We start from the raw sequence: 27,508 nt of genomic DNA on the forward strand, positions 1-27,508 counted from the left end.
CACATACAGACCTGCTCCCTGCTGACGAGAGGCAACTACCTCGAAACACGTGTCCAGGGATGGCATTTATTTAACACTTGTAGCATAGGTGTACTCGCCGCTGCTACTTCATTGTCCAGAATCCTATGGGGCTACTTGCTAGTATGACGAGCGGTGTGCGACCCACTTAATGATTGACTTTAAGGCTCCCTCGAGCTAAACGGCTGACGAGTCAGGATCCCGCACCCGCGCGCCGTGAAAGGTATTTAACCTTGTATATTTGGCAGTCTACCGGCACCCCACATACAGACCTGCTCCCTGCTGACGAGAGGCAACTACCTCGAAACACGTGTCCAGGGATGGCATTTATTTAACACTTGTAGCATAGGTGTACTCGCCGCTGCTACTTCATTGTCCAGAATCCTATGGGGCTACTTGCTAGTATGACGAGCGGTGTGCGACCCACTTAATGATTGACTTTAAGGCTCCCTCGAGCTAAACGGCTGACGAGTCAGGATCCCGCACCCGCGCGCCGTGAAAGGTATTTAACCTTGTATATTTGGCAGTCTACCGGCACCCCACATACAGACCTGCTCCCTGCTGACGAGAGGCAACTACCTCGAAACACGTGTCCAGGGATGGCATTTATTTAACACTTGTAGCATAGGTGTACTCGCCGCTGCTACTTCATTGTCCAGAATCCTATGGGGCTACTTGCTAGTATGACGAGCGGTGTGCGACCCACTTAATGATTGACTTTAAGGCTCCCTCGAGCTAAACGGCTGACGAGTCAGGATCCCGCACCCGCGCGCCGTGAAAGGTATTTAACCTTGTATATTTGGCAGTCTACCGGCACCCCACATACAGACCTGCTCCCTGCTGACGAGAGGCAACTACCTCGAAACACGTGTCCAGGGATGGCATTTATTTAACACTTGTAGCATAGGTGTACTCGCCGCTGCTACTTCATTGTCCAGAATCCTATGGGGCTACTTGCTAGTATGACGAGCGGTGTGCGACCCACTTAATGATTGACTTTAAGGCTCCCTCGAGCTAAACGGCTGACGAGTCAGGATCCCGCACCCGCGCGCCGTGAAAGGTATTTAACCTTGTATATTTGGCAGTCTACCGGCACCCCACATACAGACCTGCTCCCTGCTGACGAGAGGCAACTACCTCGAAACACGTGTCCAGGGATGGCATTTATTTAACACTTGTAGCATAGGTGTACTCGCCGCTGCTACTTCATTGTCCAGAATCCTATGGGGCTACTTGCTAGTATGACGAGCGGTGTGCGACCCACTTAATGATTGACTTTAAGGCTCCCTCGAGCTAAACGGCTGACGAGTCAGGATCCCGCACCCGCGCGCCGTGAAAGGTATTTAACCTTGTATATTTGGCAGTCTACCGGCACCCCACATACAGACCTACTCCCTGCTGACGAGAGGCAACTACCTCGAAACACGTGTCCAGGGATGGCATTTATTTAACACTTGTAGCATAGGTGTACTCGCCGCTACTACTTCATTGTCCAGAATCCTATGGGGCTACTTGCTAGTATGACGAGCGGTGTGCGACCCACTTAATGATTGACTTTAAGGCTCCCTCGAGCTAAACGGCTGACGAGTCAGGATCCCGCACCCGCGCGCCGTGAAAGGTATTTAACCTTGTATATTTGGCAGTCTACCGGCACCCCACATACAGACCTGCTCCCTGCTGACGAGAGGCAACTACCTCGAAACACGTGTCCAGGGATGGCATTTATTTAACACTTGTAGCATAGGTGTACTCGCCGCTGCTACTTCATTGTCCAGAATCCTATGGGGCTACTTGCTAGTATGACGAGCGGTGTGCGACCCACTTAATGATTGACTTTAAGGCTCCCTCGAGCTAAACGGCTGACGAGTCAGGATCCCGCACCCGCGCGCCGTGAAAGGTATTTAACCTTGTATATTTGGCAGTCTACCGGCACCCCACATACAGACCTGCTCCCTGCTGACGAGAGGCAACTACCTCGAAACACGTGTCCAGGGATGGCATTTATTTAACACTTGTAGCATAGGTGTACTCGCCGCTGCTACTTCATTGTCCAGAATCCTATGGGGCTACTTGCTAGTATGACGAGCGGTGTGCGACCCACTTAATGATTGACTTTAAGGCTCCCTCGAGCTAAACGGCTGACGAGTCAGGATCCCGCACCCGCGCGCCGTGAAAGGTATTTAACCTTGTATATTTGGCAGTCTACCGGCACCCCACATACAGACCTGCTCCCTGCTGACGAGAGGCAACTACCTCGAAACACGTGTCCAGGGATGGCATTTATTTAACACTTGTAGCATAGGTGTACTCGCCGCTGCTACTTCATTGTCCAGAATCCTATGGGGCTACTTGCTAGTATGACGAGCGGTGTGCGACCCACTTAATGATTGACTTTAAGGCTCCCTCGAGCTAAACGGCTGACGAGTCAGGATCCCGCACCCGCGCGCCGTGAAAGGTATTTAACCTTGTATATTTGGCAGTCTACCGGCACCCCACATACAGACCTGCTCCCTGCTGACGAGAGGCAACTACCTCGAAACACGTGTCCAGGGATGGCATTTATTTAACACTTGTAGCATAGGTGTACTCGCCGCTGCTACTTCATTGTCCAGAATCCTATGGGGCTACTTGCTAGTATGACGAGCGGTGTGCGACCCACTTAATGATTGACTTTAAGGCTCCCTCGAGCTAAACGGCTGACGAGTCAGGATCCCGCACCCACGCGCCGTGAAAGGTATTTAACCTTGTATATTTGGCAGTCTACCGGCACCCCACATACAGACCTGCTCCCTGCTGACGAGAGGCAACTACCTCGAAACACGTGTCCAGGGATGGCATTTATTTAACACTTGTAGCATAGGTGTACTCGCCGCTGCTACTTCATTGTCCAGAATCCTATGGGGCTACTTGCTAGTATGACGAGCGGTGTGCGACCCACTTAATGATTGACTTTAAGGCTCCCTCGAGCTAAACGGCTGACGAGTCAGGATCCCGCACCCGCGCGCCGTGAAAGGTATTTAACCTTGTATATTTGGCAGTCTACCGGCACCCCACATACAGACCTGCTCCCTGCTGACGAGAGGCAACTACCTCGAAACACGTGTCCAGGGATGGCATTTATTTAACACTTGTAGCATAGGTGTACTCGCCGCTGCTACTTCATTGTCCAGAATCCTATGGGGCTACTTGCTAGTATGACGAGCGGTGTGCGACCCACTTAATGATTGACTTTAAGGCTCCCTCGAGCTAAACGGCTGACGAGTCAGGATCCCGCACCCGCGCGCCGTGAAAGGTATTTAACCTTGTATATTTGGCAGTCTACCGGCACCCCACATACAGACCTGCTCCCTGCTGACGAGAGGCAACTACCTCGAAACACGTGTCCAGGGATGGCATTTATTTAACACTTGTAGCATAGGTGTACTCGCCGCTGCTACTTCATTGTCCAGAATCCTATGGGGCTACTTGCTAGTATGACGAGCGGTGTGCGACCCACTTAATGATTGACTTTAAGGCTCCCTCGAGCTAAACGGCTGACGAGTCAGGATCCCGCACCCGCGCGCCGTGAAAGGTATTTAACCTTGTATATTTGGCAGTCTACCGGCACCCCACATACAGACCTGCTCCCTGCTGACGAGAGGCAACTACCTCGAAACACGTGTCCAGGGATGGCATTTATTTAACACTTGTAGCATAGGTGTACTCGCCGCTGCTACTTCATTGTCCAGAATCCTATGGGGCTACTTGCTAGTATGACGAGCGGTGTGCGACCCACTTAATGATTGACTTTAAGGCTCCCTCGAGCTAAACGGCTGACGAGTCAGGATCCCGCACCCACGCGCCGTGAAAGGTATTTAACCTTGTATATTTGGCAGTCTACCGGCACCCCACATACAGACCTGCTCCCTGCTGACGAGAGGCAACTACCTCGAAACACGTGTCCAGGGATGGCATTTATTTAACACTTGTAGCATGGGTGTACTCGCCGCTGCTACTTCATTGTCCAGAATCCTATGGGGCTACTTGCTAGTATGACGAGCGGTGTGCGACCCACTTAATGATGGACTTTAAGGCTCCCTCGAGCTAAACGGCTGACGAGTCAGGATCCCGCACCCGCGCGCCGTGAAAGGTATTTAACCTTGTATATTTGGCAGTCTACCGGCACCCCACATACAGACCTGCTCCCTGCTGACGAGAGGCAACTACCTCGAAACACGTGTCCAGGGATGGCATTTATTTAACACTTGTAGCATAGGTGTACTCGCCGCTGCTACTTCATTGTCCAGAATCCTATGGGGCTACTTGCTAGTATGACGAGCGGTGTGCGACCCACTTAATGATTGACTTTAAGGCTCCCTCGAGCTAAACGGCTGACGAGTCAGGATCCCGCACCCGCGCGCCGTGAAAGGTATTTAACCTTGTATATTTGGCAGTCTACCGGCACCCCACATACAGACCTGCTGACGAGAGGCAACTACCTCGAAACACGTGTCCAGGGATGGCATTTATTTAACACTTGTAGCATAGGTGTACTCGCCGCTGCTACTTCATTGTCCAGAATCCTATGGGGCTACTTGCTAGTATGACGAGCGGTGTGCGACCCACTTAATGATTGACTTTAAGGCTCCCTCGAGCTAAACGGCTGACGAGTCAGGATCCCGCACCCGCGCGCCGTGAAAGGTATTTAACCTTGTATATTTGGCAGTCTACCGGCACCCCACATACAGACCTGCTCCCTGCTGACGAGAGGCAACTACCTCGAAACACGTGTCCAGGGATGGCATTTATTTAACACTTGTAGCATAGGTGTACTCGCCGCTGCTACTTCATTGTCCAGAATCCTATGGGGCTACTTGCTAGTATGACGAGCGGTGTGCGACCCACTTAATGATTGACTTTAAGGCTCCCTCGAGCTAAACGGCTGACGAGTCAGGATCCCGCACCCGCGCGCCGTGAAAGGTATTTAACCTTGTATATTTGGCAGTCTACCGGCACCCCACATACAGACCTGCTCCCTGCTGACGAGAGGCAACTACCTCGAAACACGTGTCCAGGGATGGCATTTATTTAACACTTGTAGCATAGGTGTACTCGCCGCTGCTACTTCATTGTCCAGAATCCTATGGGGCTACTTGCTAGTATGACGAGCGGTGTGCGACCCACTTAATGATTGACTTTAAGGCTCCCTCGAGCTAAACGGCTGACGAGTCAGGATCCCGCACCCGCGCGCCGTGAAAGGTATTTAACCTTGTATATTTGGCAGTCTACCGGCACCCCACATACAGACCTGCTCCCTGCTGACGAGAGGCAACTACCTCGAAACACGTGTCCAGGGATGGCATTTATTTAACACTTGTAGCATAGGTGTACTCGCCGCTGCTACTTCATTGTCCAGAATCCTATGGGGCTACTTGCTAGTATGACGAGCGGTGTGCGACCCACTTAATGATTAACTGAGTTACCTGTTGAGGGCCGAGACGGCGATAAATCTTGCACTGAGTGGAGAGCAGGGCTCCCCGCTCCACCAACTGGCCCACAGTACAAAGAGGTCACACTGAACTACATATACCTGCTCAGAAATGAGTGGGAAAGGAAATCGCGCGCACCAGTAGTGTAAACTGGATAAATTTGCATACAGTAAAGACTCTTCCCCAAAGCCGGAGCGAAACGGGCGCACGGAAAAGGTTGCGGAGGAAGCTGGGGCACCTAAAGTGTTGGAGGCCTGACAGTATTTTGTCTTAGCTATTGGTCTGAGAGGGATTGGGGATGTTTTTTCCCGTCATATTGTGATACTGCAAGCACTGTTGCTTCAATAACTACACTATGGATACAGAAGCCCTGTCAAATCAAAGCAAATTACTCCATCATGTTCAGGACGTGCTGCCCAACACTCACCTTCCACCATGTCCCTAGGCATGTGTTAGAAATGGGGGTCTCTCGTTGGCAATGGTTTGCACCTTTGTCCAAGTAGGGAGCTTTGCTTTTAGTCAGGGTAGGCGAGTTACGCCCTCAGACAAACACCGCTTACCCCTTTAGTAGCGTGGCACGAGCAGGCAGGCTTATCTCAGAGGCAGTGTGTAAAGCATTTGTGCACACATACAGTAATACAGTGAAAGCACTACAAATGGGCACCACACCAGTTTAGGAAAATAAGTAATCTTTATCTAAACCAAACAAGACCAGAACGACAAAAATCCAGCATACATATACCAAGATATCACCAAAAATAGGTTATTCACAAAAATAGAACTTGTAGCAACAAATATCTCCACCTGGAGCTATTACGACGTCGTGACAAAAAATCCAAAGTACGGCACAGACCACGAGGAGCGTGGCTTTGGGTGTGGACTCACACGTACCCCCAAAGAACAGTATCTTGGCAAACGAAGAAAGCAAAGACGGTGCAAGTCGGGGAGGTGCTGCTTCGTTGGTGCCAGGCGAAGTCGGTTCTTTACAACCACAGGGAAGGTGAGGGCTCGGTTCCTTATTGTTGTCGGAGAGGTGAGGCGTTGGTTCCTTACTGTTACCGGGGACGTGGCGTCATGGTGGAGGCGAGGCGTCGGGTCCTAACAACGGGGCAGTGTCGATGGATTCAGGAAGTCACCCACATCCAGTATCGGCTCCGCAATGATAAAGCACCAGCGTCGATTAGTTCGGGGCTTCGGTGCGAGTCGGGGCGGTGCGTCGTGAGTGTCACGAGCGATGCCCTCGGCTCCAGTGCAGGCAGAGGCATCGCTTGCAGGCATCGGTGTTGCAATTTCCCTATATGGCATCTGAAACCTTAGTTCCAGATGCAGGAGGACAGAGGAAATGAAGTCTTTGTGTCCCTGAGACTTCAGAACAGGAGGCAAGCTTTACATCAAGCCCATGGAGATGTTCTTCAAGCAGGATACCCTGCTCTTCAAAGAACCACATTTGAGGGTTGTATAGCATTTCCTAATACAAGGAAATGCTGCAAACCTGCTCAGCTCACAATAGAGAACGGATGGGTATTTGCCCCAGGGGGGCGTGGCTTGGGCGCCGATGGTGATGGTCGCCTGAGAGCTCGGCTCCGGGACTGAGCACGTGATTATCCTGTAATCCGGTGGCTGCGGGGCACCCCAGCCCACCCATTTTGCGGACCGGCCCGACGGAAACCTGCCAGGGCCCCTTGAGTGACCGGCACGAGCGGTGACCGGGCGAAAATCGCAGTTCGGGGTACTACGCAGTGCGACCCAACATGGCGCCCGGACTTCTTTGTCCCCCTGGCCAGATCCATTAGACTGGAGGAACGTCGTTGACGGCGGTGCATCCCCTGCTCTGCCGGCTCCCGGTGGGGGTTGGAGCTGGACATCGGTCAGAGCGGTCTCTTTTAACGGGGATTGCACTCGGATGAACGGAGGCCCACACCCTAGCGGATCCCACGCGGGGACGTCAGGAGGCCCCGACGTTGGCCCCACTCCCTACACCGCACTTGGCCACTTTCTCCTGGCCGACCCACTTCCATGGGAGGCGCAACCTTTTGGGGCCGCGAATCGTCCGGTGGAGCTGGTGACATCCACTCCGGGACTCTGTCGGCCGTGCGGGCCTGCCCGACCTGGCGACGGTTGTCTCCGCCTCCTCCTCGGTGCCCCCGGACGCCGTGTTGGTGGCGTGAGCCAAGGTTGAGACGATCCAACGGGCCCTGGAGACGGAGATCTCCGGCACTCGACCTGAGGCCTAGCACCCGAGGGAGTCATAGCCGGGGCCTGCACTCGGAGGCGCCTGCTCCGGGACCCGCACGGAGAGCGGCCGGCGACATGGGGAAACCTAGAGGAGCCAAGGGGACTGCCCCAGCTGTCTCGGACTTGGAGACCCAGGACAAGGAGGAACGCGGGGGCCCGGAGGGTGCCGGCGGGGCACCACTGCAGCAGCAATTTGACCGAGTCTTGGAGGCAATAGCGACCACGCGCTCGGCCCTCCAGCAGGACATTGCCCAGGTAGCGACGAGCCTGGGTCTCCTTAGAGCGGACCACGGCAAACTTTCGGACCGGGTCAAGGAAGTGGAGGGCTCGGTGAAAACCTTGGAGCCGGCACAGCGAACCTTGGCTGCGGATATGAAGGATGCCTTGTCCCGGATTACGGTCCTGGAGCAGAGAGCGGAGGATGCGGAAGGCCGTAACAGGAGGAACAACATCCGCATGGTGGGTCTGCCAGAAAAGATTGAGGATGGCGACATGGTGGCATATCTGGAGGCCTGGCTCCGAGACACGGTGGCCCCGGAGGGTCTATCCTCCTTCTACACCCTGGAGCGGGCCCATAGGGTCCCGGCGAGGCCACCGCAGCAGGGACGTGCCCCACGACCGGTGGTGGCGCGATTATTGCACTTTAGGGACAGAGACCTCATCCTCAATGTCGCCAGACATAATGGGCCATTTAAAGTGGCAAACAGCCAGGTGAACATCTTCCCGGATTACACCTATGAAACTCAACGCAGACGGTTTTCCTTCCTGGCGGTCAAGCGCGAGCTCCGGAGCGAGGGCATCCAATACTCGCTCTTCTATCCTGCGAGGCTCCGCATAATTGTCGATGACAAAACTCAGTTCTTCGATACCCCAGAGGACGTTTGTCACTGGCTCGAACTATATAGAGCGGGGAAAGGTGGATCCGGCTCTTCGCCTCGACAGGTGGCGGAGCCGGAGCAGAGACGGAGATCCAGGAGGATTCGGGGTCGCCGGGGCCGCCCGGGGGGTCCCTCAACTGTAGAGACATCGACGGAGCGGAAGGGAGTACTAGAGGTGCTATCAGCGCTGTCTGGTTCACGGGACGATGCCTTTGTGGAGGAAGCGGTCCCTGATGACGAGGGGGGTCCAACGAACTCCGAGGAATCCGTGCCTGACAGTGACCATACGCCGGTGATCACACCGCAATCGGTGGAGGACCTTCTGGATGGACAGGGGTAACGGGGTGAGCTTCTTCACTTTGGGTGGGGGCCCGGCGGGGGGGGTGGCGGGTGTCGATAAGAGATGCTGACTACCGGGGTAGGGAGGGTGGGGTGCCCTGGATTTGCCCCGAGGGGTTTATTTGTGACACTGTTTTGGGCTTGTGTTAGTCCTGGTGGCCTGAGCGTCGAGGGCCCACTGCCTCCGCCCGGCCTGCACCCGGCCCTTAAGGCCTTCCTGCGGTGGCGACTGCAGGATTAGCAGGGTATAGTGGGTTGTTGGAGAGTATGGTTTGGATGGGAACTAGATGGTGCTATTTGGGTCCTGTTCTGGGGAGGGTGGATGGGGAGTTGATTCATATTTGGGTTGTTAAGTTTTGGTTGGGGAAAATGGCCGCCATCAGTGCTGTGAGGATCGATGTCCTGTTATTGTTGGGACCCAGATGGGGAGACTTTTCGAGAACAATATGGGACAATGGCTGAGGTTGCTAATCTGAAATGTGTTACTTGGAACGTACGGGGGCTTCACACTATGTCCAGGCGTCACAAGGTCCACGCTTACTTAGTGCGTAGGGGAATACAAAAGGCGCTGCTGCAGGAGACTCATCTGAACAAGGCGGAAGGGGTGGCATTACAGCGTAGGTGGAGGGGGCAGGTCTTTTGCACTTCGTACTCTGCGTATGCCAGAGGGGCGCTGATCTGGGTTAGGGCTGGGGTTCCCTTCCAGGTCACGAACACAGTGATAGATCCAGAGGGGCGTTATGTGGCTATTTCGGGGACTTTGGGAGGGAGAGACCTAAACGTTTGCTGTGTGTACGCTCCTAATGTAGACCAGACTGCCTTCCTTTCCAGGTTATCGGGCTCGTTGGCCCATTGCCTCTCCGGGCCCCTCCTGCTCGGTGGAGATTTCAACTCAGTAGTGGATGTAGACATTGACCGCTCGCATCCACCCCTCCCCGATTCTCCGGTTCGTCGCTTGGCTAGGGATCGTCGGGACTGGCAGACTCACTGGGGTCTAACGGATATTTGGAGGGCGCAACACCCCACAACTAGGGACTACTCCTACTTCTCGAGCCTCCATGAATTGCACGTTCGACTGGACGGATTTCTTGGCTCGCCCAAACTGGTTTCAGCAGCGGTCCGGTCTGAATATTTGACCAGGACCATTTCTGACCATAACCCCCTCCTGTTGGACCTTGGCTGGTTTCCCGGGGTGCCTGCGGTGCCCACCTGGAAATTACGGCCCGAGATCCTTGAGGACAGTGTTTTCAAGGCGGACCTAGGTGATACGATCTCAGAGTACTTTGCGTCCAACCATGGCACCGCGAGCTCGAGAGCGTTAGAGTGGGACGCTTTTAAGGTGGTGGTGAGGGGGTACTGCATTTCTAAACAGGTCGGCGTGAGGCGAAGTATCCTCGCCGACCTAGAGGCAGCGGATCGAAAACTCCGCGAGTTGGAGTTACGCCGCCCCGGGCACCCCGAATTACAGGCGCGCACGGCGGAGGCGAAGGAGGCGGTGGCGGCGGAGGTCGAACGGCTCCGCTGTTTTGACTATAAGGCCTATACGGTTCGGTCCATCGCAGAGGGGGATAGGTCGAGCGCGCTGTTGGCATGGCTGGCCAACCCTACGCGGCAGTCCTCACTGACGACGTCCATGCGCAGGGCAGACGGAACCCAGGTGTACACCCAGCCTGCGATTCTGAGCTGCTACCGGCAATATTACGAGCGCTTGTACCGCAGTCGCTCTGTCCGAGACCCTGACCTGCTCGATAACTATTTGCGGCCTCTAGAGATCCGAACAATGGAGCGGGACGTGGCGAAAGCCTTGGGGTCCGACATAGACTTGGGAGAGATCCGTAGCGCCATCAAAAAGATGGCGAGAAATAAGACCCCGGGCCTGGACGGTCTTCCTGTGGAGTTCTATGCGGCCTATGCCGATCTCTTAGCCCCTAGATTGTTGGTAGTATACAGGGAGGCGAAGAGGCTTGGGCGTCTCCCAGGCTCGATGTGTGAGGCATTGGTGGTCCCGCTCCTCAAGCCCGGAAGGGATTCCTCCGATCCGGGGTCTTACCGTCCCTTATCGATGCTGACGGTGGATTATAAAATACTGAGCAGCATCTTGGCCTCGAGGCTGCTCGGCCACATGAGCTCCTTGGTACATGAGGACCAGGCTGGCTTTATCCCCAGGCGTAACACGACCATGAACATTCGCCGGCTGTTCCGCTTGCTAGGGGAACCGCTTGTGGACGCCCCGTGCCCGGTTGTCCTATCAGTGGATTTAGAGAAGGCTTTTGATAGCCTGGAATGGGACTACCTTTGTACTGTGTTGCGGAGGTTCGGCCTCGGGGAGGGCTTCATCAGGTGGACCAGGGTTCTGTACGCCTCGGCGTCAGCCAGGGTTCGGGCGGGACCGCTGATTTCCTCACAATATCCGGTGGAACGAGGCACGAGGCAGGGATGCTCGTTATCCCCACTGCTCTTTGCGCTGGCGGTGGAACCTCTTGCGCTGCATCTCCGGTCGGGAGCCCATTACACGGGCCTGTGGACTCCTTCGGGCCCGCATTACATTTCACTGTATGCAGACGACCTGTTGCTCTTCCTAGAAGACCCGCTCGCTGCCCTACATGGGGCTGCGACGGCGCTCACGGAGTTTGGGGAGGTCTCGGGCCTCCGAGTGAATTGGACTAAGACCTGTCTTTTCCCGGTCCGCAGGGGCACCCCCACCCCTACTCTGAGTAGGGAGATTAGATGGGAACCCGACTGCTTTAAGTATCTAGGGGTGTACGTCTATCATGAACCTTCTGGCCTCCTGGATGGGAACATTGCCCGGGGCATTCGAGCACTTCGAGGCAGTATGGGCTTTTGGGCCACGCTACCGCTCTCGGTGGCGGGGCGGATTGCTTTGCTTAAAATGGTGGCGCTCCCCCGGTTGCTATATTATTTCCGGACACTACCGATCTGGGTCCCACCGACCACGTTTCGACTTTTACGATCCATGATAGTCGGATTCCTTTGGGGTTCGGGCCGCCGGCGGGTGGCCCTCAAGACCCTACTGAGGCCGAAGGAGGAGGGTGGGCTTGCGGTGCCGGACTTCGAAAAGTATTATTTAGCGGCGCAGCTCCAGGCCTTCACCCAGGAGATCGCCCGGGAGTTCCGGGGCCCCGAAGAAAAGAGGGGAACGGGCATGGCCAGGCATGTTCTCTCCTTCATAGCGATGAGACAACGGTTGGCCTTGCAGGACTTGTCAATGGAGGAGCGGACTGTTCGCCTGTGCTGGAACCGAGCTCACGCCCGGGGCCACCTGCGAACACCGTACGCGCCCGAAATACCGCTGGGGATGCTAACGGCTCTGCCCCATGGGGGTGATTGGTCGCGGCTGGCGACATGGGAGGACGCCGGTCTACAGCTAATCGGTGATCTATACGAGGACGGGTCGCTCTTGCCCTTCCAGGAGCTCATTGAGCGCTTCGGGATTCCCCGCGGCGACTTTTTGCTGCACTCGGCCCTTGTTCGAGCGATCCAGGCGCACTGGAGACGCGGGCAGGAGGAACCTCCTTTATCCCCGGTATGCCAATACGTGATGATGTCTGCGGGCACGGTAAAGGCGGTCACTTGCCTTTACGGAAGACTGATCAATGAGGGGCTGGCTCCCCTCACCACTTTGAGAAACCGCTGGGAGGAGGACATTGGCAGGGAGATCCCGGAGACGACCTGGGCCCAGCTAGTGCGGAGGGCCTGGAAGGGCACACGCCACGCCCGCTTTCAATTGGTCCATTACTACGTGCTCCATAGAGCCTACTTGACCCCGGTGAAAATCAGGCGATATTTTGATACGACTTCGGCGGAATGCTCCAGGTGCCCGGCCCAGGAGGCGGACCTCCTCCATATGCTGTGGGCCTGCCCGGGATTGTCATCCTATTGGGAAGAAGTGGGGAAGACCCTGGAGGAGACGACGGGGAGATCCTTATCGCTTGACGCGGCGGTGGGTCTCCTGCACTGGTTCCCTCATACCCCCAAGAATAAAATATCTAGCAAGTTCATTGATCTGGGGCTGCTCCTTGCTAAACGTGAGGTGACCAGGAACTGGAAGGCACGAGCTGGTCCGACGGGAAGCCGGTGGCACAGCGAACTTTTGAAGTGGGCGGCGGGGGAGAGTACGCTCAGATACCAGCTAGCTTGGAGGCAGCGTAATGAGAAGGCACAGGAGGCAGCGCTGGAATGGGAGATGTTAGTGCAGGCCCTTAGGGATTATTGCGCCCCCGGCGACTCTGAACATGAGGAAGAGGCTCGCCCCGAGTCCCGATAGACGAATGCACTTTTCAGCTCTATTGATTTCCCCGTGGGTCCTCTTGTAGATCCTGTTGCGGTTGGTGCCGCGCGCTGATGGCGGGGGGGGGGGGGGAGGGTTTTCCTGGGTTTGGGGTGTTTTAAGGGTGGGGTGTTCTTTTGGGTTTATAGGCTTGTTTGGAAAAGCAGATGACGGACAGCGGGTCCTCCGGGCCAGCCTCGACATCCTCCCGAGCCCCCATTGAATTTCGCCGCCCGACCCCAGGGTTGTGGGCTGAATGGCTGTGTGAGTAACTTACGGTGGGGGGACGGAGGGTTGTATCTCATTGATCGGGCTTGATATATAATGTTGGCCGATTATGTAACGATTTACTGATTCCTGCAATAAAAATACTTTTTAAAATAAAATAAATAAATGGGTATTTGCCCCACTGGGGGAACCAGGCAATAGAATTGGTAGACAAGTGCTGGGTAGTGAAGGTTTCATACATGTGGGTACAACACTGGGTAAAGTACCAAGTCAAGTCAAAAACTTTATTTCGGCCACAAGGGCCATAAAAGCAGAATACAATACAACAATTTATATGTCGAAAGCAAAAGCAGATCACATTTTAACCACCAAGACAGAGTAAAATAATCAGATTAAAATTTTCACATTATTAAAAGTTGGTGGAAAGTTTCCTACGCTGAAACCATACAGCATTAAGAAAACGTGAAACTGCGAACACAATTGGGGGATGGGTGTCGTATTTTAAAACTCGCAGGGCATTAACACAATCTCTAAAACCAAGGTTCCTACAAATCGATTTTACCCAACGTTTCCTATGGGTAAGGTACGCTGGACAAACAAAGAACACATGAATTTCATCCTCCAGTTTGTAGCCACATGCAGGGCATGAAATACTATTATTAATGTCCCATCTAGAAGTAAAGGACCTAAGTGGTAGGGTACCCATTCTAAATTGAACATATAATTTCCTGGCTACAGGAGGGAAAATCAGATCCAGAAATAACTCCCTCCCATAGTTCGGTTTGATCTGAAGAAACTGTTCAGTCAGCCTGCCTATATTAGGATCCATGTGCAGGCGTGTTAGATGAAAGTATCTTAGTTCTTCAGCAAGATTGGTTTTAGAAACAGATAGGCAGGAACCTTCTGGGGTATCCCAGAGTTCCCGGCGACCAATCTTGAAACAAGTTTCCCTAACGTGAGTTAACCAAGGAATCTTCATGTGTTTAAGTGTAGGCCAGAGATCCAGAAATTCATCTCTGAAAATTTCCAGGTCTGGATTGGACCATAGTCTCTTCCAATAGTGGACAGGCCGGGCCGCCACCACTTCTTCAATAGGAAGCAGTCCCAGATCTAATCTAATTGGGACCAGCGGAGTACTAGGGGGTAAACTTAATAATTTCCTGATAAAGGAGTTTTCGACCCTCGTTAGACTATCTATTTGAGAATGCCCCCATAGTTCTGCTCCATAGGTAGCGGCAGATCGGGCTTGAGTTTTAAAGATTTCTACCACTGGGGCCGCTGGTTTAAAAACCGTGCCACTAAACAATCTAGCCATACCTCCTGTAGTTTGGGTCAACTTAAGTGTAGAATTGACCACCTGGCCTCCCCAGCCAAGATCTTCTTGGAGTGTAATCCCCAAGTAAGTGAACGTTTTCACCCTTTCAAGGGGGATACCATTCAGAACTGGGCTGGGGCGAGTACTTTTAGGAGGGTTGAGAATCATAAATTTCGTTTTGGCTAGGTTGATCTCAAGGCCCCTGTCACCACAGAAGTCAACAAAGCCATCTAAAATTCGCTGGATTCCCATGGGAGTGCGTGACAACAGCAGGGTGTCGTCAGCGAACATTAGGGCAGGAACCTTGCCCGAGGCAAGCCTAGGAACATCAATGTCTTTGAGGGCTAAAAGGTGTTTTATGAGTCCATTGATGTATAGGCAAAACAACGTGGGAGCTAACACGCATCCTTGTCGAACTCCTCGACTAACAGGAAAGCGGTAAGAGAGTTCGCCATACTTCCCACATCTAACCTGGGCGAAATTGGCCTTGTGTAAGTTCTTCAAAACATCCAAGAGATAGGGGGGAATATTGAGCATTTGCAGAACGGCCCAGAGCTTTTCTCTCGGAACCAGATCAAAAGCTGACCTTAGATCAACAAAAATGAGGTAGAGGCTGCCACCCTCTACTCTCACAGTCTTCCAGAATATAACCTGAAGACGAAATATCTGGTCAAGGGTTGAAGTACCCTTCCTGAAGCCGGCCTGCAAAGTGCTTAAAACGTTATTTTCTTCTTCCCAGGCCTGCAATCTATTCAAAATTATGCGCCCGAATAGTTTTTGGGTCGTATCAATTAGACTTATCGGGCGATAATTTGAGGGCTGTAAAGGGATGCCTTTGTTGTGAATAGGCACTATCTCCGCGCCACGCCAGGTTACTGGTGGCTCTGCACCATACAAGATGGAGTTAAAAAGGACACATAAGTAAGGAGCCCACACCGTAGGTTCAGACCTAAAAAGATCGCCTGGGATTTTGTCCAGGCCCGGCGCTTTGTTAGGTATGAGCATAGAGATGGCATTTTCAACCTCCTTAATTTTAATTCGTGGGATAACTGCAGCACGACAAGCTGTAATAGAGGGAGAATCAACTGGGGGAAGTAAATTAGAATCCGCTATTGAGTATAGGCCACCGAAATGCCCTTCCCACACTGCAGGGGCAATATTAGAACCAGTGATGGCGTCAGAATCTTTCTTTCCATTGCTAACAATGGCCCAGAAAGTCTTAAAATCCTTATTCTGTAAAGATACTCTTAGCTCCTCCAACATATCGTCTTCCCAAGACTTCCTTGCCCTGTTGGTCTGTTGTTTATAAAGGGCACGGAGTGATTTAGTTCTAAGTTTATCCTTTGCTTTTATTGCCACAATCAACTCAGTTTTTAGTTTCCTACATTCACCTGTAAACCAAGATTGCTTGTTGGGCACGGGTGCCTTAGGAGCCTCTGAACGAGAAAAAACGTCCAGGATTTTCGTTGATAACTGAGTGTGGATAATAACGGGGCTGGATAAACTTTCCGCGGAAGAGCAGTCTAGCACAACGCCGGCCATTTCATTAAGGCAGGGAAGTGCCAATCTATAAGTTTCTGCCAGTTTCTCAGGACGCATGAGGATGCTAGACCATTTGACTCTTCGTTTATTATTATGGAGAGTTAGAGATTGCAAAGGAGGGGACACCCCGCTGGCATACGTTGAAAATCCCCAATGGTCTGGTTTTAATTTCAGGGTAAGGGCATTGTGGTCACTATCATCACGAACGACCACTCTAAAATCTAGGACCTTATTCCATGATTTTGTGTCGATCAGGATATAATCCAAGATCGACAAATACCCAGCTCTATTAAAAGTAGTATGTCCAGGCTGGTCGGATTTAAATCGGCCATTACAGGCCCTCAATGATAAAGAGAGGGTAAGAGAAAGAATTTGAAGTACTAATGGGGTCCAAGCTCTGACCGTAGGGATCATAGGGTCAGGGATATTTAAATGTGTGTCTTCCGCCACAGGGTCATTTTGGGCTGAGAGACTGAGTGGCTCAAACTGACAGTTAAAATCGCCGCCTACTATGACAGAATAATCTGGATCTAAAGTCAGAATAAAATCATTCAGAGCTGTAATGACCTTAGATTCGCCTCCTCCTGGGGACGGTCTAGAATAGACATTTAGGAGAACCAAATGCCTGTTCTCAGGCAGGTCCAGTAAAACACATAAAATGTCATCAGATCCTGTTTGTAGTTGCCTGGCTTTAGCACCCAGATGGATTGCAACCCAAGTGCTAAGACCTCCAGAAGGTCTCCCCCTGCCACTAGATAAAGCCAGAATGCCAAAAGAGGCAAACCCCTCTCGTTGGTAGTTATCCATGGCCCATGTCTCTTGTAACAAACAAATATCAAAAGTGTCCATAAAATTACCCCACTCATTGCATATCTGTTTGTTCTTTAGGCCCGCTACATTCCAAGAGATAAGGTTAACATCAGTTTTAGGCTCTCCTATGGTAGGGGCATCTATACTTAGGTTTGGGGAATCAGCTATAGAAGGAGGATTAGAACATAAGGCAAAGACATTATCCCTGATGTAAGGGACAATAGGGGAGTTCACAAGAGACACAATCTGTGGTAAAATTTTAAAATCCTCATCCGGATTTGAGTATAAAGTCGGGCTTGGTGGTGTAGTTTTAATAACTCCCATGTCTGGTTCTCCTTGGGTAGATGGTTCAGCGTGGATCGACCCACTGATTGAACATGTATTTGGAACCAGTCAATCAACCTCGCTAAGACATCTGAATCGATTGTAGTCCCCCAAATATAAGGAAGAGCCCTGTGGTTCATATCTAGTACTATGCCCACTACAGAATCCATTGCGACCCACACGTGTCCACCCTTGATCATAATCATGTTCCTGTTGTCTTCTCGGTGGGGGATAGAAAAAAGCTAATGGGAGGGGCTTTATTAAAAGATTCAGACCCCACATGAGGGGAGTTAAGGATGAAAGAAACAGCACCCTTATCCCTCAGGGTTATAATCACACAATCCCCAATAAGATCTTTCTTAGTATTACCCACCCAGTGGACCCTACGAACCATCAAAATCTCACCCGAAAAATTTGGGGGGAGAGGTCTATGGTTTGTAAGCCAACTCACCACTTTGTTCTTAAGCGATGAGAATGATTCGATGGTTCCTTCGGTAAGTTTAGGGACTCCCGTTAGAACTACAACAAGCGGGGCAGCCTCTGGGGGGAGGTTTGGGGGAAGATATACTCCAGCAATGGGAGCATTGGTAATAATGGTCTGGTGCAAATCTGGCTCTACCCTTTCTAGAGAATTTATGTTTGTCACCGTAGAGGAGGGAGGGATGAAGCTACTGATGGGGAGTGTGGGAGCCTGGGCTGGCAGTGTCGAGGATGCGGGAGTATGTATAGGTAATTGTGGAATTGAAGCGCTTGTACTCTGTAATGCAGCGACATTACCCCGCCCCCTTTCAGAAGAGGATGGAACTATGGAGGGATTGGGGTAAGACTCAATTACCCTTGTCAATTTGGCTATTCTATCCTCCAATTGATCCAGTTTGAAACAAAGAGGATCAAGCAAAGATTTTAATAAAGCCTTTACATCTTTGTAGAAGGGTTCAGTATTTATGCCCATATTAGTATTAGAAGTAGCTAAGGAATGGAGGGAAGCCACCTGATCTGGACAAGTAGTCATGGTAGATACAGATCTACTTATAGCGACGGGAGACGCGCTAGAGTTTAAAGTGCTCTCAGGAACTGTATCAGTACAAGGGGGAAGAACTGATGACTTGTGCAACTTGTTTCTCTTTATTGGGGGGCCTTTATTCTTCTTAGGGATGGCTCCCTCCCTAACAGCTCTAGAACGCTTCCTACCAACCATACTGTTTTTAGTAGTGGGATTGGGATTGGGGCTTGTCACGGGCGATGTCCTAGCATTAATCATTCTGTGAGGACACTCATTATCGATAAGGGAGTTAAAAACAGGAGTAGCAGGGCTAACAATAGATAGTGTCTGTTTGCCGGGCAGAGGAACATTGTCAGGCGTCCTTGCCTGGGCGATATGACCCAAGGAGGATCTTTTGGCATTTTCAATGCCTATAGAGAGGCGCTTTTCAAGAACCGTTATCTCATTATTTAATACAGAATTGGCTCGAATTAAAAAAGCATCTAAAGTCCCTGATACAGACCCACTACTTACAAGACATTTACTACGGGTTTCCCTTGCTGCCATTTTAAGCTATGGTCACTGGAGATAGCAGTTACTGCAGTACAAGACAACCAATGGGTAGCCGGAACGCTCAGAGAAATGAAAGAGAAATGGCCCGGTCCGGTCTTACCCGGTCTGTAACGGGCTAGAACGGGCCCGCCCTTGGCCCGGGCTTCGCCCCGGACTACGCCCCGCACGCGTCCCGCTACCGCGAGAGCAGGCGAGGGTTAAATGGGCCGGAGTAAGGGGCGGGAAGAGGAGCCAGGTGCGAGTAATCAGCAGGAAAGAAAGCACTCTGGTCCTCGCAGTCCCGCAAATCACACAAAGTCAAAATTAAAAGCCCCGTGAAGTTCAGTGAAGATCCGTGCTGTCCGCGCCAAGGTCCGCTGCGGGAGACAGCTCCAGGTGAGCCTGAGTGGGAGCAAGGTCCTGCGCCTGCGAGCGGCTCCCGCGAAGCGGGGGCCGCGAGGCGTGAAGTACTGGCCGGAATGAGGGGCGGGAAGAGGAGCCAGGTGCGAGTAATCAGCAGGAAAGAAAGCACTCTGGTCCTCGCAGTCCCGCAAATCACACAAAGTCAAAATTAAAAGCCCCGTGAAGTTCAGTGAAGATCCGTGCTGTCCGCGCCAAGGTCCGCTGCGGGAGACAGCTACAGGTGAGCCTGAGTGGGAGCAAGGTCCTGCGCCTGCGAGCGGCTCCCGCGAAGCGGGGGCCGCGAGGCGTGAAGTACTGGCCGGAATGAGGGGCGGGAAGAGGAGCCAGGTGCGAGTAATCAGCAGGAAAGAAAGCACTCTGGTCCTCGCAGTCCCGCAAATCACACAAAGTCAAAATTAAAAGCCCCGTGAAGTTCAGTGAAGATCCGTGCTGTCCGCGCCAAGGTCCGCTGCGGGAGACAGCTCCAGGTGAGCCTGAGTGGGAGCAAGGTCCTGCGCCTGCGAGCGGCTCCCGCGAAGCGGGGGCCGCGAGGCGTGAAGTACTGGCCGGAATGAGGGGCGGGAAGAGGAGCCAGGCGCGAGTAATCAGCAGGAAAGAAAGCATTCTGGTCCTCGCAGTCCCGCAAATCACACAAAGTCAAAATTAAAAGCCCCGTGAAGTTCAGTGAAGATCCGTGCTGTCCGCGCCAAGGTCCGCTGCGGGAGACAGCTCCAGGTGAGCCTGAGTGGGAGCAAGGTCCTGCGCCTGCGAGCGGCACCAGTTACATGCAAAGCAGTAAATACATGGCACAAACTTGCTGAGAAATGTGCTGGGTTAGGAAACTGACCTCCAAAAAGCCACTATGGGGAGGATGCAGAAAAATTGCCTTGAGCACCTCAACAGGATTCAAAGAATGCGGCATTACGTTAATATGCAAGCAGGGTGACGTGTTGAATACATCTGACATTGTGTCACTTAATCACATGTATGAATACAGTATTATTGGTTTGCAGCGGTTTAAATACCTACAGCTCAAACATGCACTATCCTCATGCACCAAGGAAGAAATTGGCATGGTGCACGGATTGAAAAGGATTAAAAAAAAAGCAGTTTCCAAGATGCGTAATCCCCTAATGGTCAATATGACAAAGGAGCTACCAAGATTTAAAACCCAATGGAAACGAGACACAGGAGTCGCTGAAGATTACATTTGGGACAAGGCTGTCTTGCACAATTGAGACGTATCAGGAAAATCAAGCTTTAGAGCGGTCCAGCTCAAAATACTTCATGGAACAAAGGTGAAAATATACACATTTAGTTGGTTTGATAGTAAACTATGCCTGTGGGTGAAAAGAGGTGGATTCCCCCATACCTCAAGTGGTGAACGATTACAGAGGGTTACAGAACAGGAGCTTGTGATGAACTGAAGACGGCACTTGAGTAAACACCTGATCTGAAAACCAACAAAATACTTTTTGGAATTTAGGACATAATAGAGGTAATGAAATAACATAATTTGTTTATAAATCAGGGTATTGTCCTGGTAAAAATGGACAACACAAAAAAAGGTGGGGAAGCCCTGCACTCACAGCAACTGCGGAATGAACCTGCAACATGGTAGAAGTCAGCAGGAAATGCAATGTACGCAACTAGGGGCTGTCCCAAAATGTTTGGTAACATTTAGGGGGATTGAATGGAACATAAATGTATTGTATAGAATACAAACATACGTTCTTATGGATCAGCCACAAAAGATGTCTGTAACCCTATTCTATTAGATATCCGTCTTCCATTATTCATTTTTGTATTGGTAACAAGTTGATGGTTTTACTTTCACAATGAACTATTGTGATATCATGGGGACATGTACTCGTACTGTGTCGCTTCTTTTATACTTGTTCACTAAATTAGTGACCTCCTTTTGAGATAAACACACAATAAAATGTCATTGTTAAAAGAAAAATATCTAGTTTACTAATGGTTTGTGTTGATTAATGTGAGAGCAAAACGAGTATGAACCACACATATATCCTTGTAGAATGTTGTGAATATGCATGGTTGTTTTGAGTGAATTCCAAATTTTCTTTTTTACTGGGTGGTCAGATGTTCATTGTGTAAGGGATCCTATGTTTAAGTTAATTTTATCTGAATAGTTGTAAGAGTTTTGTTGGAGTGCTGAGGGAAAAATACTGCTGAGTTGGGTACCATTTTGCCACTTGCATGGCTTTGGTGCTGTGCTGTGCTCAGGAGGGGTTACCAAGGTTCTGTCTAGTGTGAACCTAGAAAGGTGCTGTTTTGTGGTTATTTTCTGGGGGGAGATGGTGCTCAATGCCCATTGACGGACTATTATTGTGCACTGGAGAGGTGTTGGATACCTGTGGCAATTTCTTTCTACTGTGTACTGATTGGGCGGCTGTGTGGTGTGTCTAATATCTGGGTGAGATTTGAACCATAGCTAAGATCAAACTAATTGCCAGACCTGCTCTATGTTACAGACATGTCATGTGTTATGTCAAGTAAGGGCTATTAACAGTATTGACTGTTTGGCTACTGTCAAAAGAGAAGCACAGCCAGGCATGGCACATGATAAACATCAGCGCAGATTTTAGAAATGTTAGTGTACAACTCATAATGCAGCAATGCAACTGATATAAAACACTGCAGGTTTGAGGACCAAAAGTGAATTGTAATGATTACTGCTTGTGAGATGATCCATCTATGAATCTTTATCAGGTGTTGTGCAGTGGCAGCTAGTATCCCAAATATTTGGTGAGCAACCAAACATGCAATACCGGCAAGTGTACTACGCCCCAAAACATGCCAAAGCCACAACTAGAAATGAGGCCCAAAACAAAACTTTCCATACATTGACTTTAAAAAAATAAATAACATTATCATCCCCAACTATCAGAAACATTAAACAACTATAAGATTTGACAAAAGAAAAATAAATGTACTTACCTTACATATTGAATCCTCCACACCAATCCAGATGCTGCTCTCATGCTGATGATCATGTTCAGCAGCATGAGAGCAGCGCCAGGATTGGCTGGAGCAGGCTGCTTCTATGCTCCTGCAGTCACTGAAAGCCTGTGTCTGCTCTCCACCCACCTGTCCAAGACAGCTGGGTGAAGTGGTTTATAGTGCACATGTCAGGATAGCCATCACAAGACAACTGGCCAAAATGTCATGCGCACTATAAACTGGTAAAGAGAGCACTACTCCCCTGCTGCCAGTCAGCAGCAGTGGCCCTGCCCCCCAAACATGCTCAGACCAGGGAAAGGGAAAAATAAAATTATAATAAATTTAATTTTATTGTATAAGCAAAGGAATAAATGATGGATGGAATGCTAAACAATGCATACATTCACCTCCAGTCACAAAGATCTAGGTTTAATCGATTGTTCTTTTGCTCTCCACGCCACCCCAGTTTGGACACAGCCATATGCAAATTAGTCTTGACCCTGCCCCTCAAGGGAACAGTTCATCCCAAACTGCCTAGCAAGGTCGTCCCAGGACCGGAAACAAGCATCCTGGCACAGGTTTCGGGGCATCCCCCCACAACAGCCAGGCTAGCTTGAATCCAGTGGCATAGGGAGCAAGGGACCCACGTCTGGGCATACCCTTTCCACATAGGGCAACAAAAGCAAAAGGAACAAATGATGATCAGAATGATGAACAATGCAAATATTCACCCCCATTCACAAAGATCTGGGTTTAATCAATTGTTCTTTTGCTCAAGGAAATCATAGGAATGGAGTGGCAGGTGCATAGACATTATAAGTGCTGATATTTAGATAGGCATGTATCCCTTGGGTATTCTTTTTTCTTTCCTCACATGTTTAATTGCAACATTCAAAGGTGTGGGCATAAGTGTTACTGTGGGTTTACTTGTTACAGAGTGTTGTGTACATATGCAGATGTTGCTTATTTCTGTAACTACCTCGGTTTAGAATGTGCTCAAAAGACCTCCTGCAGGAAGGTGCGGGTTGTGTGCTCTGACCACTTCCTGTTGCTGCTGCCAACTCTTCCACAGCTTACTTTGTCACAACACTATCAGTGATTATCTACTGTAGGTGTGCCCATATTATGCTTCTAGAATGCATGTCAGTAGTTACATTGCATGTAAATACATCTCAGTAGATGACCTTGTGATAATCACATCATGATTACCTCTACACCACAATGTTTTATCTCGTGGTACCTATACATCGCAGCTTAAATGATACTATTTTGAGGGTGTGTTTGTGTGTATTACACTCATACGTTTTGAATGCTACTTATAAACTCAGCTTCAAGGTGAAGGTTCCCGGGCTTCTTTTAATTAGGCCCCCGGGGTTGGCCAGGACCCGGGGGCAATTAAAAATAATGATGAGGTGGCAGCATGGGGCCCCCATGGCCCCCGGGACCGCCACCTCCCCGGGCCTGAACACACAGAAAATGCAGGGGGGTCACCTGTCCTCATCCCTACCCGCAGCCTCGGAGACCACCCCCTCCTCGGGCTATAATAAATTGTGTGGTGGGGCTCCAGCCCCCCCCCACGCCACCTCCACGGGCATTGACTGGAATGCGGGGGGGGAGGCCCCCCAGCCTCCCGCTGCCTTGGGGACTGCCACCTCCCTGGGCCTTAATTTTTGAAGGAGGGGGCCACGCTGCCCCCCTCTTGGAGCCGTAGATAGCCCTGGGGACGACCACACCCTAGGGCCGGCTCCAGCAATGTCCCTGGGTGCCCACCCCGGGACATTGCATTTTGCTATAGTTTGGCGGGAGCAGTGCAAACTCTGGTCCGCTTCATGGACACGGGAGAATTGAAAATTACGAGAGCGGAATTGCTTTTGGACAGAGGGAGCAGCATGTTTGCAGCTCCCTCTGTCCACAAGCAATGACAGCTCCCGCAGGAAACGGGGAGCCAGCAGGGACCGAGGGGCCTTGAGATCACTGGGGCAATATCAGCTGGCCCCCTCCATATTTTTGTTTTTAAATGATGAAGGCCTGGCTCCAGGTGATGGGGTCCCTGGGGCTGAAATAGGCCTGGGGAGGGGGGCCGCGGGGCCCCAATCCTTAAAAAAATAAAATAAAACATAAATAAAGGCCTGGCTCTGGGGGATGTGGTCCCCGGGGTGGAAATTGGCCTCAGCAGGAGGGCCGCTTGGCCCCCCTCCCATTTAGAAAAATAGAGAATGGGCCCCGGTGGATGGATTCCCCCCTACCGTCTTAAAAAAGAAATGTAAAAGAAAAAGGAAAAGGTCAGCTCCGGGGGATGGGATCCACAGGGCCGTAATCAGCCCAAGGATGGAGGTCGCTTGGCCTTCCTCCCCATTTTTAAAAAAACAAATGGCTTCGGGGATGGGGACCCTAGGGTCGAAATTAGCCGAGAAAATTGGGCTACACAGCTCTCCTACCCAAAAAAAATATTTTAAATAAAAAAAATCTCTCGCAATTTGCCAGAGGCCACGCCCCCTTCACCACCACTCTGCAAATGCGCCTCCTGGCACAGTGGTGGTTGGAGAATGAAATCCCCTTGAATGCTGAGGGTCTTTGGGGGCCTCTTCTTACGTTCAGTAAGTACCAGACAGCAGGATTGCTGAGAGGACTTTAAGGCCGCGCTCCCTTTCTCCACCACTCTGCAAACGCGCCTCCTGACGCACTACTAGTTGGGGGAAATAGTCCACTTTAGTCCTGAGGCCTTCAGGAGTAAAGTGGAATTCAATCCCCAACCAGAAGCGCACCAGAAGGTACATTTGCAGAGTAGTGGAGGAAGGGGCGTGGCCTTAAAGTCCTCTCAGCAATGCTGCTGTCTGGTACTTACTGTTACCATGCATGCCCCGAATATTATAAATGTACTGTTTCGAGTCACGGCCTTATGTGAAAAAACACTAAAATGCTCTTTTCACAACGTCTATGGAATAAAATAAAATCGATTTTTACCATATTTTGAATCCAAGTACACTGTAGAATACCAAAAACTAGGTACGATTACAAAACCCCGTAAAACGAATAAGTAGCGTACACACTGCACACTAATTAAAAAAATTGTTACCATAAGATTTCAATCCATACATACTTGGAAATCCAAATATGGTTTGGCACTAGGGGTGTGAAAGACGAAGCTGCTTTGCCGGCTTAAAATAACTTGCTTTCACAGTTTGCATTTGACACCAGGACAAGTTCCCCACCACCATGTGATTACCCTATAAATAATGAGTGACACATACTACGTATGTGGTAAAAAATAAATAATTAAAAAGACTTGCCAGACAGTTATACACACTTACTAAAATAATTCTCCCGAAAAAATGGCGAACTAGTTGGTAAATATGCATAGTCATGTCAAGGCAGGATTTATTGGGGATTTTTTGTGAGTAATTTTGTTTTTCAACATACTGGACACAAACCACAATAAGTAGGCATTGGCCACATACTGGAAAATTTGAGTTCTTCAAAATTGAAGTCTGCGTGACGTGACTATGCCAGCTGTTTTGCTTTGGGATGAACAGATAACCAACAGCAGATTTCAAAACAAAGCACTCCAAATTTAATTTGAGGCTCCTAAAAAGCAGTGTACCAAAAATATTAAGGGAAACAATTATGATTTTTCGCTGAAATGTTTAACAATCAGAAAGGGTTAATGCTAAACGTATATGTGGGTGTAAATCCTTTCAGGCAGTAGGGTCAAGAATCTGGACTGAACCTCCTCTAAATATTTGAGCAATTCATAATTTTGATGGATATAAGAAGGCAGCTCACAATTAATTCTCTGTGCAACCCTAAGCACCTAGTTGGTTTACTGGATTGTGGTTGCTTGAGTTTCTGAACATTGTTGACTACTATCTTTGGAGTTATGCAATTAGGTTTATTATTGTGGTTTTTATTTACTGATGTTACAAGAGTTTTCTCATCGATTACCTAATTGTCTGTCATTGGGTTGTTCTATCTATATTATCAAATGCTTCGGGGAACATGTGACCAATAAATATAACAATAATAACAAGCATTGGAAATTTTTCTTTTTGCCATTAATGGGAACAGCACATGCATATCTCCTGCAAAGTTCCATTGTAAATGTTGCCTAATAAAAGCATTTGAAGAAGAAAAGGATCTTAAAGTCAATGCAGTTAAATAAAAGCCATACTATTAGAGTAGAAATTGTAGACATTTCACCTTCATGAGATAAACATTTGAATGACCCACTAAGCTGAATGGGATTGTAAGTTGTGGACCAGGCTCACTTAAGGCATGTCAAGGGCAGTGACCACTTTTAATCAATAATATTTCATATTTGTTAAAAGCATTTTTTCTAATTTATACCAACCTTTCTGCTGCATTGCAGAGGTAGAAGACTTATTCATGGGTGAAGCCACCCTCAGGAATATTCGCTGTCGCCACGAGACACGGCGGGGGGTGACAGGTCCAGCATTTAAAGAGTCATTGCTACAGCCAGACAAAGTCCTTCTTCGCCCCTCCCAATCACTGTGGAAAGGCCAAATCAAAGTCAGATCAAAGTCAAACGAAGAAAGCAAGAATCCACTGGAAGGTAGATTTAAGATGAAGACCACAGCAAAAGCTGCCGTATTTAAACCTGTGTTGACATTAAAGAAAGTAGGTTAATAGTGCAAGAGGCAGAACTAGAAATCTGTGTGAAAAATAAAGTAAAAAGACATCCACAGCTAAAAAAAAAGCACAGCTCAACAGAAACATGAGCAAGAGAGAGGGCATATCAAATCCTTTCCATACAAATGCAATCCTTTTAAAAGTATTTTCTTCCTATACAATGGTCCTTTAGCAGAATCTGCTTAGGCGTGTTCTGTGGTGAGGCACAAGATACTGAGTCATCACTTAAGAAAGTTAATTCTGGTTGTGACCCACGTTTACCCATTTGCCATTGGAACTCAGGCCTCTTACTATAGTTGCTGAACTTGAAGTAGCCCACAATCCTGTTTCAATGCCACACGCTATGTCAGTTGTGGACATTATCATGACTGCACAAACTCCTAGAAGGAGTTCACTTTTCTGAGGGATGGTAGGTATATGTGAAGGAATCTGGAGGACAGTAACCCAATTAGAGAATCTGAGTACCTTCATAAGCGCAGCAGTGGAGCTGTGTGGTGTTACACAATTCTCTACAGT

General features: G+C 50.0%; 1 protein-coding gene across 5 annotated transcripts in view; it reads right to left on the minus strand.

The window, feature by feature from the left end:
* The window catches only part of TBC1D4 (TBC1 domain family member 4), a 623,735-nt gene that overhangs the window by 82,530 nt on the left and 513,697 nt on the right, over nucleotides 1-27,508 (minus strand). For all 5 annotated transcript variants that reach the window (XM_085622014.1, XM_085622012.1, XM_085622013.1 and 2 more), the window contains one exon: nucleotides 26,694-26,851. In XM_085622014.1, the coding sequence (XP_085478140.1) occupies nucleotides 26,694-26,851 (158 nt within the window). The remainder of the gene's footprint in view (nucleotides 1-26,693; nucleotides 26,852-27,508) is intronic.

This window comes from Triturus cristatus, chromosome 8 (genome assembly GCF_964204655.1).
Source record: "Triturus cristatus chromosome 8, aTriCri1.1, whole genome shotgun sequence".
NCBI lineage: Eukaryota > Metazoa > Chordata > Amphibia > Caudata > Salamandridae > Triturus > Triturus cristatus.